The sequence below is a fragment of the Gopherus flavomarginatus genome, chromosome 9 (assembly GCF_025201925.1).
Source record: "Gopherus flavomarginatus isolate rGopFla2 chromosome 9, rGopFla2.mat.asm, whole genome shotgun sequence".
In the NCBI taxonomy this organism is placed as follows: domain Eukaryota; kingdom Metazoa; phylum Chordata; order Testudines; family Testudinidae; genus Gopherus; species Gopherus flavomarginatus.
The window spans coordinates 56,337,845-56,355,649 of NC_066625.1; the positions used below are offsets into that span (position 1 = coordinate 56,337,845).

Genomic DNA, 17,805 nt, shown 5'->3' on the forward strand with positions numbered 1-17,805 from the left:
AGGTGCTGCTGGGAAGCAGAAAGCCTTCCACGTGGACGACATATCTCACCAAGTGGAAGCGCTTTTCCCACTGGTGCGCCCAGCATGACTTTATCCCTGAAGGTATATCGGTCCCCATTATCTTGGACTATTTATGGTCCCTCAAGGAGCAGAGCCTGGCGATCTCTTCTATAAGGGTGCATCTTACAGCTATTTCCACCTTCCATCCTGGGGAAACTGGCAATTCAATCTTTTCTCACCCCATAGTTTCCAGATTTCTCAAAGGCTTGGAGCGGCTCTACCCTCAGGTCAAGTGCCCAACCACTACCTGGGATCTAAACCTCGTATTAGCTAGGCTCATGGGTCCCCCCTTTGAGCCTTTAGCCACATCCTCACTGCTGTACCTGTCCTGGAAGACAGCCTTCCTCATCGCTATCACCTTGGCTAGGCGAGTCTTGGAACTTCGAGCTTTGATTGTGGATCCCCCATATACGGTATTCCACAAGGACAAGGTACAGCTGCGACTGCACCCGGCATTCCTCCCTAAGGTGGTCTCTGCCTTCCATGTTAATCAAGACATCTTTCTACCAGTCTTTTTCCCGAAGCCGCACTCATCACGTCGGGAACAACAGCTGCATACTCTGGATGTCCGCAGGGCTCTCGCCTTTTATATCGAGAGGACTGAACCCTTCCGACGTTTGCCTCAGCTCTTTGTAGCTGTCGCAGAGCACATGAAGGGCATGCCAATCTCTTCCCAACGGATTTCATCTTGGGTGACATCCTGTATCCGAACATGCTATGACTTGGCTCACATTCCGACTGGCCATCTCACCGCCCATTCTACTTGGGCTCAAGCCTCATCTGCCGCTTTCCTGGCCCATGTTCCCATCCAGGAAATACGTCGCACGGCTACCTGGTCTTCCATCCACACCTTTGCATCACACTACACATTGGTCCAGCAGTCCAGAGACAATGCCGCCTCTGGCTCAGTGGTCTTACATTCCGCAGAGTCTCGCTCCGACCCCACCGCCTAGGTAAGGCTTGGTAATCACCTAACTGGAATGGATATGAGCAAACACTCGAAGAAGAAAAGACAGATACTCACCTTTGTAACTTTTGTTCTTCGAGATGTGTTGCTCATATCCATTCCAAACCCGCCCTCCTTCCCCACTGTCGGAGTAGCCGGCAAGAAGGAACTGAGGGGCGGTTGGGCTGGCAGGGGTATATATCCGGCACCATAGCGGTGCCACTCCAGGGGGCGCCCTGCTGGCCCACCAAGTGTGGCTAGGGTAAAAATCTTCCAACGAACGTGCACGCGGCGCGCGCAGACCTAACTGGAATGGATATAAGCAACACATCTCGAAGAACAACAGTTACAAAGGTGAGTAACCGTCTTTTCAGCACTTTCCTTCTGTACTAGCCATCAGAACTAGACTGGCACAGGAAGCTGCACATACTGTATCCTGTAAAAGGCATAACAGCCACTGCTCTGGCCTGCACTCCCAGAGCCTTTGTATCTGTCTCTTAAGATCTCCTACCATAGTGATTGGCCTCTACCATGGGAAGTGGATGTAGAGACACAATGTAGGCCTAAGTGTTCAATGATTTAGCTGTTAAATAAGTAGAATTTCAGTGAGTCTCTACAGAGAGAATATGATTGTTGGGAGATCCATTGCCTTCATTACAGGCATTTATAACTTCCCAAAATGTCCAGAGCCATCACCATCTTAAAAAAAAATCCTGATGATAATGGCACAGGCCTCAAAGATCGTTGTTTTCAGAGATAGTGTGTTAGCATTACAGAGCTGCTGCTGAAAGTGCATGAAGGGACCACAATCTAACATGAAGCTGTTTGAAATGGATTTTCTAATGACACCTCAGTTTTTTCCCTAATGTAAAGAGCATTGCTATAGTTCAAGCACTAAACTCACATACTCAGCACACCCTATCAATCTAACGATCCACTTTTTCCATTTATTTATCACTTTCAATCACAATCATCAGTAAAATCATAGTGATTAACAAATAGTAAAGACAAAATTCCAAAGAAATAATGATTTCCCCTTCCCCCCCACCCCCCCGAATTACAGTTTGTCGAGTGTAAGTCCTTAAATGACTTTGGATTCTATATTAGAAAAAACAGAAAGCGGCCAAGTATTCCCAAAAATTGTAAGAAACTGCAAGAAATATATGATACCATACATTCATATTAATTAATATACAGAAAAATGCTACAACATATCAAAACATTTTATTGAAAATCTGAAAGAATACTGTGCCGTAATTGTCCTCTGGCCCATCTATACTCTAATCACTCTGTTCTTCCTTCACATTGTTTAGACATGCGTTAAACCAAGCTTTAGCTTCATCGAAATCCAAAAACCAAGCTCTTCTTGTCTTCCCTCAATCTGAGCTTTGCACATGGGAAGTATTGCTGTAGTTATACCAGCTGATCACTTAGGTCCCAATCCTGCAAAGAATTAGGTATATGAGCGTAGAGACTGTCTGCTTTGGCCAGTGTACATGGCAGTTACTTTCTTTGTTGGGCCTGTCCTGTAATAGGTGACTTCTGGGTACTCTTCTGGCTCTGTCAATCTGTTTCTTCACTTCAGCAGGTGGGTACTGTAGTTGTAAGAATGCTTAATAGAGATCTTGTAGGTGTTTGTCTCTGTCTGAGGAGTTGGAGCAAATGTGGTTGTATCTTAGAGCTTGGCTGTAGACAATGGATCATGTGGTGTGATCTGGATGAAAGCTGGAGGCATGTAGGTAAGTATAGCAGTCAGTAGGTTTATACAAAAGAATAAATTGACACAAATCAGATGTCAAGAATTATAACATTCAAAAACCAGTGGGAGAACACTTCAACCTCCTTGGTCACTCAATTACAGACCTCAAAGTCGCAATAGTCCAACAAAAAAACTTCAAAACCAGACTCCAACGAGAAACTGCAGAATTGAAATTAATTTGCAAACTGGACACCATTAAATTAGGCTTGAATAAAGACTGGGAGTGGATGGGTCATTACACAAAGTAAAACCTATTTCCCTGTGCTAATTTTTCCCCTACTGTTACTCGCACATTCTTGTCAACTGTTGGAAATGGACCATCCTGATTATCACTACAAAAGTTTTTTTTTGCTTCTGATAATAGCCCACCTTAATTGATTTACTCTTGTTACAGTTGGTATGGCAACACTCATTTTTTCATGTTCTCTGGGTATATATATCTTTCTACTGTATTTTCCACTGCATGTATCCGATGAAGTGGGTTTTAGCCCACGAAAGCTTATGCTCAAATAAATTTGTTAGTCTCTAAGGTGCCACAAGTACTCCTCATTCTTTTTGAAAAAATTGAGTTTCTTTAATCTGGAAAAGAGAAGACTGAGAGGGGACATGAGAACAGTTTTCAAGTGTGTAAAAGGCTGTTACAAGGAGGAGGAAGAAAAATTGTTTTTTTTAAACTCTGAGGATAGGACAAGAAGTAATGGTCTTAAATTGCAGAAACCGGAGTTTAGGTTGGATATTAGGAAAAACTTCCTGTCAAGGTGGAATAAATTGCCTAAGGAAGTTGTGGAGTCTCCATCATTGGAAATTTTTAAGAGCAGGTTAGACAAACACCTGTCAGAAATTATCTAGATAATACTAGTCCTGCCACGAGTGCAGGGGACTGGACTAGATGACCTCAAGAGATCCTTTCCAGTTCTGTGATTCTATGAAAAGTATATAAAATAAAATCTCCAGTGGGCTGTGTCATCACTTAATACCTCATGATATAATATATTTCAAAAATAGAGACCTTAGCTTTCACTCCAAAAAGCAATCAATGTAAGATGCATAAAAACATATAAGAGTTTCAACGTATGCTCCCAAGGGCAGAGGAGAGAGTTTTTAAGCTTCACTCTTCCTAATTTCCAGTATTTGGGGTGGGGTTGGCAGCAGCCAGCCCTGTGCACATTTAAAAAGAAAAAAGTGTTTACAAATGAAAAGTTATAATAATTGACTTTGGTTTTGTGCTCTTTTCTGCCAACAGATTTGTAAGAGCAAAGCTAAAGAATCCCAGCAGTATTACCACAGCTTGGCTATCAGACAGAGTCTGGCTATTAACTTTAACATCCAACAGGACTGTGGCCATTTCTTAGCTGATGTACCTGTCCGCCTCCTTCCATGGGAGGATCCCAATGCACCTGAGGTGGAGGAGGAAGATGAACAGGAAGAAGATGTAGGAGATGAGCAAAAGAACAAAGAAATCCCTTCCTGTCTGGAGGTTTCACAGAAAGACAACTCAGGCAGTGAGCGGACCATCAGCAAGCAGCGCAGCCGTGTTGTGGTCATCACACGGGAGGTACCATACCTAACAGTGGCTGACTTTGTGCGAGAGTCCACAGCTCGCCATGCAAATAACCCAGACTTCTATGAAAGACAGGTGTGTCTACTGCTCTTACAGCTGTGTTCAGGCCTGGAGCACCTGAAACCCTATCACATCACACACTGTGATCTGCGCTTGGAGAACCTTCTTTTGGTTCACTACAGACCAAGGGGAGGCCTTCTGAACTATGAGCCTGTGGAGCCCAATCCCAACACAGCTTGCCCAGCCAGGCTAATTGTGAGCAATTTCTCACAGGCCAAGCAAAAGAGACATATGGTAGATCCAGAGGTGCTACGGGACCAATCCCGCCTGGCCCCGGAGATCATCACTGCCACACAGTACAAAAAGTGTGATGAGTTCCAAACTGGCATCCTGATCTATGAAATGCTGCACTTACCCAACCCCTTTGATGAGAATCCAGAACTGAAGGAGAAGGAGTATACCCGTGCTGACCTCCCCAGGATCCCCTCCCGGTCCCTCTATTCCTATGGGCTCCAGCAACTCGCCAGCTGCCTGCTGAATCCCAATCCTTCAGAGAGAATCCTTATTTCTGAGGCCAAGGGAATCCTTCAGTGTTTGTTATGGGGTCCACGTGAGGATTTGTTCCACACTCTGAGCTCATGTTCCAGCCCAGTACGGAAGGATGCTGTGCTGCAGAACTGGCTTGACATCAAACGGACGCTACTGATGATCAAATTTGCAGAGAAGTCTTTGGACAGGGAGTGTGGAGTCAGCCTTGAAGACTGGCTTTGTTCTCAGTATCTGGCATTTGCCACTACAGACTCACTCAGTCGCATTGTGAAAATCATGCAGCAACACTAGTTTGTACAAGCTGTTGCGTTTCCTCAACCCCCTACTCCTTGCTCTAGTCTGCTCCCACCTTCTTTATTTCAGGGTTCACACTTTGCACAACTGCTGAAAAAAACAGCCTTCATCTTAAAGCAAGCAACCCTGAGCAAATAGTTCTAATTGGAAATACTGTCTCCGATTGAAGATACAATGGAGACTTTATTCAATTCCTAGGCCTTCCATGTTTAATCATATGTACAATGGTTGCAATTAGATTATATACCTCCTAGGTTGGATTAATTTTTCAACAGATTGAAAAAGGGGAGAGAGAAATCTTAAGGAGCCCACTATTTTTGTATTACTATAGAGAATGAATTCCCCATCTCCTCTGGATGGATCCTACCATTTCTAGTGGTAGCATCTGCAGAAAAAGCAGTGACCAGTTATGACTATCAACAGAGAGTAATTCATCATAAATGTGAATCAGATGATCCACCAAAGTTAAGAGCCCCTGACCACAAAAATATTGCCTCTGCTCCATCCCCCGTGAAAGGTTCTGCCTCTCAGTCTAGGATGAGGCTCATCCACATAGTCTTCTCGTTCAGGTAGATTTTTATTTTACTCCTACTCTTAAATTCTTTATTTTCCTCCCAACTGGGGTAGTCCTCTGATCCCGGCAAGTAATCAATAGGCAGCAATCATCAATGTCCAATATTGTTGCCTTCTCTGACTTGTTAGCTGTTCATATCCCTTCTGATCACGGGTCCTGGATTCCAAGGATCCTGCCTTAATCAGCCCATGATCATGTACCTGTAATATCTCCACTGAAAAGCAAACAGAACATGCATGTTTCTCTTCCCACCAGTATATAGGACCAGATAGTCATGTATTGTAGATATAACAGTGTTAAACAAGAGCAACATAATATACCAAGAACAACTGAAACATCCCTCCCACTCTAAAAGGCACTAAACCCTGGGCTTGAAATGAACTGAAATTACATAACCAATCCTCCTTCAGTTGCTGCTATGCATCAGGTATCAAAATAGCAGCCTCCTTCTTTGTGTTTTATTTTGGTTTGCTAGCCACTTGTGGCATATTGCAAAGCAGGACTGAATTGGCAGTGCTGGTGTGTTGGCAGGAGATAGCTACACAGACAAGCACTAAACAATTCTAACAGGCCACATGGAGATGGTTTTACTTCAGATGCATTTCTCTGTGGGAGAACAAAGGGGCAAACACTGCTATTTAATTACTGAGAGACCTGTAAAGTTTGGCAGCTGTAACTAACAGTGACCTGATCTATTTTCCCCTCAGCAGTATTGGCTACAAATCTTCTATCAGTAACTAATGTTTACTAGCGTACTACCTGCTTCAGACAACACCCTAAAAATGGAACGGCTGTCAACATAGCTCAGAGATCATTGCAGATATAGTTTTAGAGTAAGGAGGCACTAGTAGGTATTAGGGTGACAGGTTTAAAAAAAAAAGTCCAACCTGAAGGAACTTTTCACCTTTAGAGGCAGTTGCTGGTTTCCTTCCCTGAGATAGCGACCTTTCCTATGGAACGCCTACAATCATACAGATGCTCTCCTTGCTCAGTATTGCTAGGTTCTCGATTGTCTCAAATATCTCTGAAGAACACAATGGGGGCAAATGAAAGGGTGGTGGAAAGCACATAGGCCAAGTTTTGAGCCTGTGCTTCTCTCCTATGGATATATGTGCAATTCTTGTATGTATTTTTTAAAATCTGTATATTACAGTGTTTACATTACTTACTAGACTTTACCTGATGCTAGATCTGCAAACCCTTCCTTTACTTTCCTGGCACATAAATGCGCAGAGTTACATGTTTATATGGATTGATATTTCATTTTTCGTTGTTTGTTAAATCTGTGAGAAATCAGTTTACTTCAGTCTTGAAAACAAATAGCCACTTTTTATAGCATATGCATGCTTGGACCAGATGCATGGAAACTGAACAAACAGTCCTGCAGGCATGAGGTCAGTGAAACTAGCTCCATGTACACACCGCGTATTTGAAGGGGCTGAAATTTTGCATCTGTCCGAGCCAAGCTTTGTGGTATGTGGAAGCCTACATTGATTCTGCAGTAATATATAGAATATTTTTGTGGATTTTTTAAATGGTTTTTAAGCTTTCTGATGAAATATCCTTTTGTCTGATTCATCTGTATCAGAGAGGGATCAGGCAAGGATAAGGATCCTGTATTTTAATGTGATATATATCACTTTAAAAAATCGCAAAGTTAATGGAGGCAACAGCATTAATGCAAAAAGAGTGCAGTGCACTTGAGCACAAATGCAGTGCATGGAGTTGATGACTTCCACCACTCTGGGAAAGAGGCTTTCTACATAATGCTGAACAAACTTGTAGTAGAAGCCTTTACGAAGAATTGCACAATCATTAAATGCAGCCCTGTTTCATGTGGGCACAGAATTGTGTAATGCCTTGTGGCTTACATACACTGAGCATGAGTTGACAGCTCACTTAAATGCTACCTGCGAACTACCAGACAGTCACCAACCCTTTAAGCTAAGTACAAGACACTGCTTCTTCTTGTTCCCCTGGTCTGGTTTAGTGTTTGTTTTTTGGTTTTTTTTGTTGTTTTTTTAAGTGGCACCTATCTGCACATAACTTCTCGCCTAACAAATATATGCTGTATGAGCAGCACATGGACCACTGGCCATTGCAGTAGGCACATTCCTTTAGGCCGCCTGGTTTGGTTGGGTTTTCTTTTTTGTGTGTATGTGGACACATTCTCAGTGTCACTTTCATGTCAACACACACATGCAAAGTTGAATATTGAACGTTTTACAACCTTATGCATTTAACACAGCTGGTCCGAAGCCTTTATATGTCTTTGTTCTTTAGATCTCTAATTTCAGTTCATATTGTTTGTGATTAAATTTAAACCAGTACTCATTTTAGTTCTGCAGTATAATCAAGCATGGATGAATGTTCACTACCGCTCTCTTTATTGTGCAGCACTGGGTAACCTTTAGCAATTTGTAAAATCAATGTGATTTTTTTTTCTTTTTTAAGAACAAAAGAATGGTCGAGGACAAACACAAACTGGCAAGAGCTTCCATTCCTTGGTGGTTCTGGGGCTGCTTTTGCAGACATCCTTGAGGATCATAATTCTGTTTATGGGGATCCTCCGTGCTGATTAAGAACCACACTGCACAAATATCTGAGAATGTATGCATGAAATTGACTGTAAACAAACAAAAGCAAAAAAAGGAGGGGGGGATGCTACAGCTTCATTTCTAAACAAATGAGAAAAAAACCTGTTCCCTTGTTAATGGGATTCTTTATGTATCAGGAATGGGACCCCTACCTATGTACTTGCATGTGGACATATACATGCACAGAGTTTGGATTTTTAAGTAGTGTAGCACTTTTAGTTGAGCTCAAGAAATGAGAAGAGCTGCAATTCTAAGATAACAGTATTGACTGTAAATATATATTTTTCTATTACTAAAAGCTGCCATTTCACTATTTTTTAAATATAAATTACACAGATTTTCAAGTTCAAAATAAGATCTGGAAAATCATGTATTTGTTTGATGAAGAATTAGAATTAGTTGTTCCTGAAGCTTTTAGAGCCACTAAAAATCTTTTTAACATTTTGGATGGAACAATTTAGATCAGCAATTGAATGCACAATGTATAGTGCCTTGTCAAAGAATTAGAATAGTAATAGAGAGAATCAGTCAGAATCTCTCTCCACCTGCTAACAGCCCTATAAATAATACTGCCTACATAAGGTATGCATACACACCAGCTGGGTACCACACAGGGTATGTATACACACTGTGATTCCCAATGTGGATAGACAGATAGGTGCTAGCTCAGCTCAAGCTAGTGCCTAAAATAGCAGCTTTGCCACGATGCCTCAGGCTAGCTACCTAAGTATCATACCGTCTGACACACACCCCCACACTCTCAGTACATACTCAGGCAACTAACCCAAGCCACCACCCATGCTGCTGTGGCTATACTGCTATTTTTAGGCCCTATCTTGAATCTTACACCTCCCAACTGCAGTGTAGACATACCCATAAATATAAAAAGATGACTACAAAATAAAATGGTGCACTTCATATGATGCTGAGTTAATCAATTTAATGAAAAGAACATTTTCTGGGAGGTCAGTTACATGAACAAGTTCCTTTGAAGTTGCTCACAGTACCAAAATAAACCCCAAATGACAGCAGGCCTCTGGATTTTTCACATCTGAAATGGAGACTCAGCGCTGGGTGAGAAATAGATGAGATGTCACTTGGTCTAGACATAATACACTAAAATTCAAGAGTCCTATTGCTTTGACAATCTATTACAGATATTCCAACTCCAGAAGATGAAGAGACTGAGTAGCTTGGGAAGAAGAGAATGTGTGTAAGATGTGCAGCTCCTCATATTATATATAGTTGATGTGCTGCACACACATCTATATGCTGTGGAGGCATTGATGCAAACCACTGTTAATTTGGGAGTTTTGGAAAACAAGAATCTGTTATAGAATGTGGATTTCTTGTGTGTTTCCTAAAAAATGAATAAGTAAACCCAGTTTATCTTCCAAGCCTCAGATCTGGTCCAGTGAATATATATGGTTCAGGTGAACATCTAGACAGAATATAGATGCCACAGCCACTACAAAAACTCATATGGAAATCTCCAGAAATGAGAGAATGCAGAATTTTTTCTAAGGGCTCTGGAATGTCAGAATAGAGACAAGGCTTCTTTTTAAAATTCAGATTTCAAATGAAGACTAAGAAGTCAGTACTGAAGTAAGAAATCTCAGTTTATTGGAATACTATGGTGCTGGAAATCCCAATCTGCAATCCAGTGTGTACATAGTATTTACAGAAGATATGACATTATCCTACCATCTTTCAAGCTCCAACATCCATTCCAGATTTTCTTTAGGGATCTGCCAACAGCACCACAGGATCTGCATGCATCATCTGGACATTGTAGACCAAGGGGATTCTGATAGGTTAGAGGGAAGAATATATACTTTAAATAAATCTAGTGTATGTTGGCAATCAAACACTGGGGAGGTTTACCCAGATGTTTCCTACTCCCGCTCCCTAGCTTTTGTCTGAAAAACTTGTCAGTTGTTGCTGAAATAGAAATATCTCAAGGGCATTACCCTATTCAGAAGCCTTACCTAAATGAGTATATTTTAACATTTTTTCCTGTTTTTAACTAGGGACCTAGTCCTTCTCTCCCTGAAGCCAATGAGAGAGTGTTTTGCCTTTGGGAGCAGTTATAGACAGCTGTATCAAACCCTTCAGCACATTTCCCCACCCACCCAACTCAATACAGATTGAACATTGTTTCCTGGCAGGTGTAGTAAATGGGTAGTACTCCCCACATCACTGGGTCATCAAGTTTACACTGATTTAATGGAAGTGATGCTGCTGCAATTCCTGAAATCCCAGAGTACACTCTCAGCCCTTCAGTCAAATCCTGTCCATTTAAAGAGGAGCTTGCTGTGTAGTGAGCCCATATACACTGCTACGAGTGGAACAGAATCTGTGGACTGCAGTGTGGCCGCTGGAGGCCCAGGTGCAGAAATTCTAAACCTATGGTCAATATTCAGTGTAGATGCGCAGTCCCTGGGCTTGCAAACCCAGGGTCTCAGTTCCTGAATCCCACTAACCCTGGCCTTACATTGCAGTGTAGACATACCCTGTGAGATCTGCTGCACCAAATCATTCCCTTAGATTAAACCAAAAGAGGCTTTTATATTGAGATTATTTAAATATATAGTAGATAATACCAAAGAAATGTAGAGCAGAACTTCAAATGCTTCATTAATCATACTGTTCCCAAAACTCAGTTCAGTGGAGATAGCCCATAAACCAGAACATAAATTCCAAACAGATTTCAAAAGCAGGGGAAAAAACAATTAAAAACGCTTCTGTAAAAGAAACTCCGGGCAGAACTTTTAATGTAAAGTGACTACAACTCTGAAAGAACCATAGAGAAGTCTCATAACCCCTCCTCCTGACTATTTGTTGTGTTATGAAGAATTTCTACTAGATGTTTGTCTAGATTATATATTCACTTTGAGGCACTATTTGAAGGATTATGGTTTGAATAGACATAGTATAAAGAACTTTGTGCTTGGGAGATTTCTTTTATGAATTTAAATTATTTTCTATAAGCCTCCTTGCCTTAGACCAGTGTTTTTCAAAGTTCAGGTCGCAACCCAGTAGTTAAAAGTCCCATCAGCAGTGCTGCCCAGCTAAGGCAGACCAGTGCCTACCTATTCTGACACCGCGCTGCACCCCAGAAGCAGCCAGCATCAGGAATTTGGCTTCTAGGCAGGGGAGCCACGGGGCTCCATGTGCTGCCCCCGCTCTGAGCACTGGCTCCACACTCCTATTGGCCGGGAACCAGCCAATGGGAGCTGGTGGGGTGGTGCCTGTGGGCAAGAGCCATGCGGAGCCGCTTGTGTGCCTCCACCAAAAAGCCAGACCTGCTGCTGGCCACTTCCAGGGAGCAGCACACTCCGCAGTGCCAGGACAGGCAGGTAGCCTGCCTCTGCATCCTGACTGCACCGCTAACTGGGAGCCACCGAAGGTAAGCCCACACCCCAACCCCTGCCTTAGCCCTGAGCCCTCTCCAAACCCAGAGCCCCTTCCTGCGCCCCAAACCCCTCATCCCTTGCCCCAGCCAAGACCCTGCACCCAGAGCCCTGACCCTTCCTGGACCCCAATCCCCAGCCCAGAGCCCCCTCCCACACCCTGAACCCCTCCTTCCCAGCCCCACCCTGCAGCCCTCACCCCCACACCCCAGCCCCTCATCCCTGAGCCCCTCTGCCTCACCTCTGAGCCCCTCCCACACCCTAAACCCCTCATCCCCAGCTCCGTTGGGTTGCAGGCATTAACAATTTTCTTCAACTTGGTTGCCAGGAAAAAAGTTTGAAAACCACTGAATTAGACGTTTGGCACTCCACTCAACACCTAGTTAGAGACTGAATTAAGTCTACAGAAGATTTCGGAAATGTCTGTGGGGCATGAAATACTCAACTTATCTGTACCTAAGCATCTCGCTATTCTAAAGAACTTGTTTTATATTTCAGTTTAAGAGGAGCCATCTCATCCTTTTTTTCTTAAATCCAGGAAGAAGGTTTCAGGGATTTAGAAGAGGTTGGAATGTTTTTTATATGAGAGAAATATATGTTCATATATATATATATATATAAATTTTATTGTACTACAAAAGATTCACTTTGCCCTTCTTTTGTTTTGTGTGTGTGTGTGTGTGTGTGTGTGTATATATATTATATACAGCATATAATATATGCTGTAAATTTGCTTGAATTTTAGCATACCAGTTTCATAAAACCAATGACACCTCTTTATGAAAAACTATTTCAAAACTCTGGTTCTTTTTCTTTGCTTTGTTGGTTGCAGAAAGTTTTGCAGCTCAAATCCTTGTGGTGTTTTTTTCTTTTAATTCTTAATTATGCTGAACATTTAAGTGTAAAAACACCTGTTTTTCATAAAAGGAGATAAAATTATTTTTAAATAAAAGATTCCTAAACTGGTGATCTTCTATAAATGGGATTTCTTTAAAATTCCTTAGATAAGAGATTTTTATTTTTATTTTGACTCCATTGTCCTGGGTAAGCTTTGTGTTTGGAATTCCTGATTGCATTGCTTTATCTGGTGCTTCATATCTATATTGACACATTCTATATAAATAAGTGTATAAACTCCAAGCCTTCCTTTGCCATTAGGGGGCAGTTACACTCTGGTTTGCTGTGGTACTTTGCTGTGTACTTTGTGGCATTCATGTTACTGTGTAAATAAACTAGTTTTATTACACTGAAAGTCAAATGTGGTTGTCTCACTTTTCTATCTTTCTTTCCTCTTTAGGTTTTCAGACACCAGGGAGTTGCACTGGAAAATACTGTGTTTACAGTAAATGTACCTGAACATGGCCTCGTGTTGAATTATGGCAAATGCAGAAAAAAATGTTTTACTGCAAGGGAACTGACTGTCCTTTAGTAATGTCCATTGTATTAACAAGGCAGATGTAATGTTTAATGTCTCCTGGTCCATACAGAGAGATCAGACATACCATAATTAGGGCAGAGAATAATTCAGTCTTCATGTTCATTCCTCCCTGTGGCTTCTTTGCACTGTTCTATCAGTGTACTCCAACCACGAGGGATTAACCTTTTCTGAAGTGAAGAGAATTCACACTCCATATTCATTGGGTCTTGGGCTTCCCTCTGACTTCTTAAAACATTTCATTTCTGCCATCAAGGGAGACCTACTTATTGGGAGTGAGAGCCAGGGGTTTCCCTAGATGCCCCCCCCAGGGGGGTATACACCTCTGAATTTCCCCTACACCCCTCCTCCCCAGTTACATGCAGTGTTGCCAATTTAGTCATTGGTTGGAAATGTGAATTGAAATTGAAACATTAATATACACTTTAAAAGAATACACAGTATATGAGAAAATACTTGTACCTGAGAAAGCATAATAGATTTGAAAAGTATGAACAAAGATAGCTTCCTCATACAGTTTATTTATGACAATGTTGGCACATTTGTTTCGGCTATATTGGCCTACATAATAATTTCAAATTATGATTTGTAAGCAAGGTCTCAATGAGCTCTCCCTTGACAGCTAGTGATGACCAAGGCGTAGTTAGAAAGGCTTCAGGACCAGACTGTATTTACATGAACACACCAACTCTGCCTAGGTATCCGGTAGACAGAGTTGTGTTGCCCAAGTGATCAATTTTGGCTGGTGTTGGGTTACAAATCACTTAAGTATTAAATGTGGGGGTCATGAAATGTTTTCTTTATTGTATGAGTAAAGGGCAGCAGAACTGTACTTAGCCTGACTGAATGAGGGGGTCTCCCTCTGTGCTTAATTTGTGATAGGGCAGAGCCCCAGCACCTCTGGGCCTGGCAGTTCAGAGCCCTGGCACCTCTGGGCTTACCACATCAGTTATGAAAGTAACAAATTTGCTTGAGCCCTGGTACCTCTTTCATTACAAATTAAGCACTGGTCACCCTCAACTGAACTGCACTCTCCAAGCAGGAGGTTTGGATGCCATATCCTAGTGAAGAGAGAGAGAGGGTGGGGCACAGGTGTTCTGCTCGGTGGTGTGGGCTCTGCCTAAGAGACACAGGCACTATTTGACCTGTCCCTCTCTCCTGTTTAGAAAGAGAGTTAATTAGGCTTCATAGGGAGTCTTTTGGTTTGTTAAGTGACCACTAGAGATGAAACCACTGATAATCAGATCTAAGTGCTTAGATCTGCCGTGGGACAGTGTTTCTGTGGAACAGACAGCCCAGCCTGCACTAGCAATGAAGTTCCCCTACTGAGCACTGGAATCACTGAGAGCTAGGTGGAACCTCGAGAGACCAACTCACAGAGGTCACAGTAGCAGGTAGCAGCAGAAAGTGACAGTGCAGGGCCATTGAGGATGGAGCATTAGAGTGAATGGTGGCACGACAAACAGCGGCCAAAACATTGAACTATGTTTTAGTGACTTCACTATAGAATGCTAGATTTGTGACTGGGAAACTTATATAAATATGTTTCCTAGTAGGCCAAAATTTTTAAAATGTATTATTTGTCAAGGTCATTATCTCACATCACTATCTTGAGAGAGGTCATTATCTTGGGGAGTTTCTATACTAAACTTTATTATTATAGGTTTCAGGGTTGTAGCCATGTTAGACTATATCAGCAAAAACAACGAGGAGTCCTTGTGGCACCTTAGAGACTCTATGCAAAAGGATAAATGGACACAGATCTGACATCAGGAATTATAACATTCAAAAACCAGTAGGAGAACACTTCAGTCTCCCTGGTCACTCAATAACAGACCTAAAAGTGGCAATTCTTCAACAAAAAAAACTTCAAAAACAGATTCCAATGTGAAACTGCAGAACAGGAATTAATTTGCAAACTGGACACTGTCAAATTAGGCCTGAATAAAGTCTCGGAGTGGTTTTAATAAATAATATATGGAAATATACACCTATCTCATAGAACTGGAAGGGACCCTAAAAGGTCATTGAGTCCAGCCCCCTGCCTTCAGTAGCAGGACCAAGTACTGATTTTGCCCTAGATCCCTAAGTGGCCCCCTCAAGGACTGAACTCAAAACCCTGGGTTTAAGCAGGCCAATGCTCAAACCACTGAGCTATCCCTCCCACTATGGTTGGGTCATTACAAAACATAATATCCCCCATACTAATTTCCCCCTACTATTACTCACACCTTCTTGTCAACTGTTTGAAATGGGCCACTCTCATTATCACTATAAAAGTGATTTTTCCTCCTTTGGTATCCTGCTGTTAATTGAATTGTCTTGTTAGACTGACCTCCCACTTGATATATCAATTCCCATCTTTTCTGTGCAGTGTATTTATACCTGCTACTATAGTTTCCACTCCATGAATCTGATAAAGTGGGTTCTAGCCCATGAAAGCTTATGCCCACATAAATTTGTTAGTCTCTCAGGTGCCACAAGGACTCTTCATTGTTTTTATTATTATAATTATTTTATGTCAGAACAGCCATATTGGGTCAGACCAATGGTCCATCTATCCCAGTATCCTGTCTTCCGACAGTGACTATTCCAAGTTCTTCAGAGGGAATGAACATGGAATGATTCATCCCTTGTTGTCCACTCCCAGCTTCTGGTGAACAGAGGCTAGGGACACTCAGAGCATGGTATTGCATCCCTGCCCATCCTGGCTAATAGCCATTGGTGGACCTAATTTCCATGAACTTATCTAGTTCTTTTTTGAACTTTGTTATAATTTTGGCCTTAACAAGATCCCTGGCAAAAGTTCCACGAGTGACTGTGCATTGTGTGAAGAAATAGTTCCTTTAGTTTATTTTAAACTTGCTGCCTATTAATTTCATTGGGTGACCTCTGGTTCTTGTGTTAAGTGAAGGGGTAAATAACACTTCCTTATTCATTTTTTCCACACCAATCAAGATGTTATAAGCCTCTATCATATCCCCCCCTTAGTCATCTCTTCCAAGCTGAAAGTCCCAGTCTTTTTAATCTCTCCTCATATGGAATCTGTTCCATACCTCTAATAATTTTTGTTGCCCTTCTCTGTACGTTTTCCAATTCCAATATATCTTTTTTGAGATGGGGTGACCGGAACTGCATGCAGTATTCAAGATGTTGGCATATCATGGATTTATATAATAAAAGTGGAGGAGCTTGGTTTGCCAGACTGATCAGCTAAGCCAATACTGGCAACCTGTATGAAAAGATGGCAAAGCACCATGCCTCTGGACTGCACCAACATGCAGAAAGCCTTATAAGCCAGTCACTATCAAAGCCAATTTTAGAAGAATTTAATGAGGCTGTTAATGCTGGAGACACAACTCAGTTTATGTGAACCAGCATGGCTGTTGTATCTCTTGCTTAAATAGAAAGTATGATGCCACACACTACAAACTGGAGACCAATGTTAAGTGCATTGTCACCTGTTAATCCTGAAGCTGGACACTGGTTTCAGACAAGACTGGCAAATGCTCACTATCCTTCTGAAAAAACTCAGCTTACTCTCTAGAAGCAAACGGTGCACTCAGCAGTTGAAAAAGTGAAGAACTCTCTCAACATATTCAAAATATGTGCATACATGGCTGATGAATGCACCAATGCAAATAGGCATCAAGTATTAAGTCATTATGTATGTTATCTTGATGTCTGTGGTAGGCCAGTAGATGCATTCTAGATGTTCAGGTTGTAAAAGACACATCAGCTGCATCTGTGACATCTTAGAAGAGTTAAATGCTTGTAAATTGAACCCCAAACAGATGGCTGCTTGTGCATTTGATGGAGCTACAAACTTATCTGGAAGACATAGTGGAGTACAAGCTTTTCTCAGAGAAGAATGTAACCCTAACCTCTCCTATACACACTGCAAAGGCCATCTACTCCAGCTAGCGCTAGTACAAGCTGCAGAATCTTCAAAAGCCATTATGGCTTTTTATCCTCTTTTTTTCAGCAAGAGTCCAAAAAGAGTCCAGCAAGAGTCCAAAAAGAGTCCAGAATGTCTTGGAAACAAATAGAAGATACACTGGGATTGAAGTCCAAATTAGTCCAACCTGGGAAAACCTGCTGGCTGTCTCATGAGCAATTCTTGGCTGTTGTCTTAAAATTATTGCAACAGTTATTACTGGCTTTGGAAAGTATCCACTAAGATAGGACAGATCTAAGTAGTGAGGCTGGTGGACTAGTTTTGTTACTAAGTTCAGAGAAGACTATCACCATTCTCTCTCTTGTAAGTCTACTGTTGAAACCACTTGGTTCATTAAACAATGTCCTCCATGCATCTGCTACAACAGTAGCAGATCTTTGTCCAGCAAGAGAAGCTACATTTGGATCAATCAGAGAGATATCCATTGAAAATGTACTGGAAAAAGCAAAGGCTTCAGTCCAGAAGTTGACTAATGAAGGCACTTATATTGACTCCTTAAGTGAAGAGGACCAAAAGTGTTTAAGTCAGCTGAACAAATACACAGACTTGATTTTTACAAATCTAAAATAGCGATTTCTGGATTCTACTCAACCTCCACGTAGCTTTTACAGATGCCTGTCTTATAAAACACCTATAGTTGAGTGGAGTGAGGCACTACC

At 41.8% G+C, this 17,805-nt stretch overlaps 1 protein-coding gene across 2 annotated transcripts in view; it reads left to right on the top strand.

Moving 5' to 3' along the window:
* The window catches only part of PEAK1 (pseudopodium enriched atypical kinase 1), a 255,770-nt gene extending 242,759 nt beyond the window's left edge, over window positions 1–13,011 (top strand). For both annotated transcript variants that reach the window (XM_050966965.1, XM_050966966.1), the window contains one exon: window positions 4,009–13,011. In XM_050966965.1, the coding sequence (XP_050822922.1) occupies window positions 4,009–5,166 (1,158 nt within the window). In that variant the 3' untranslated portion in view covers window positions 5,167–13,011. The remainder of the gene's footprint in view (window positions 1–4,008) is intronic.
* The last annotated feature ends 4,794 nt before the right edge of the window (window positions 13,012–17,805 follow it).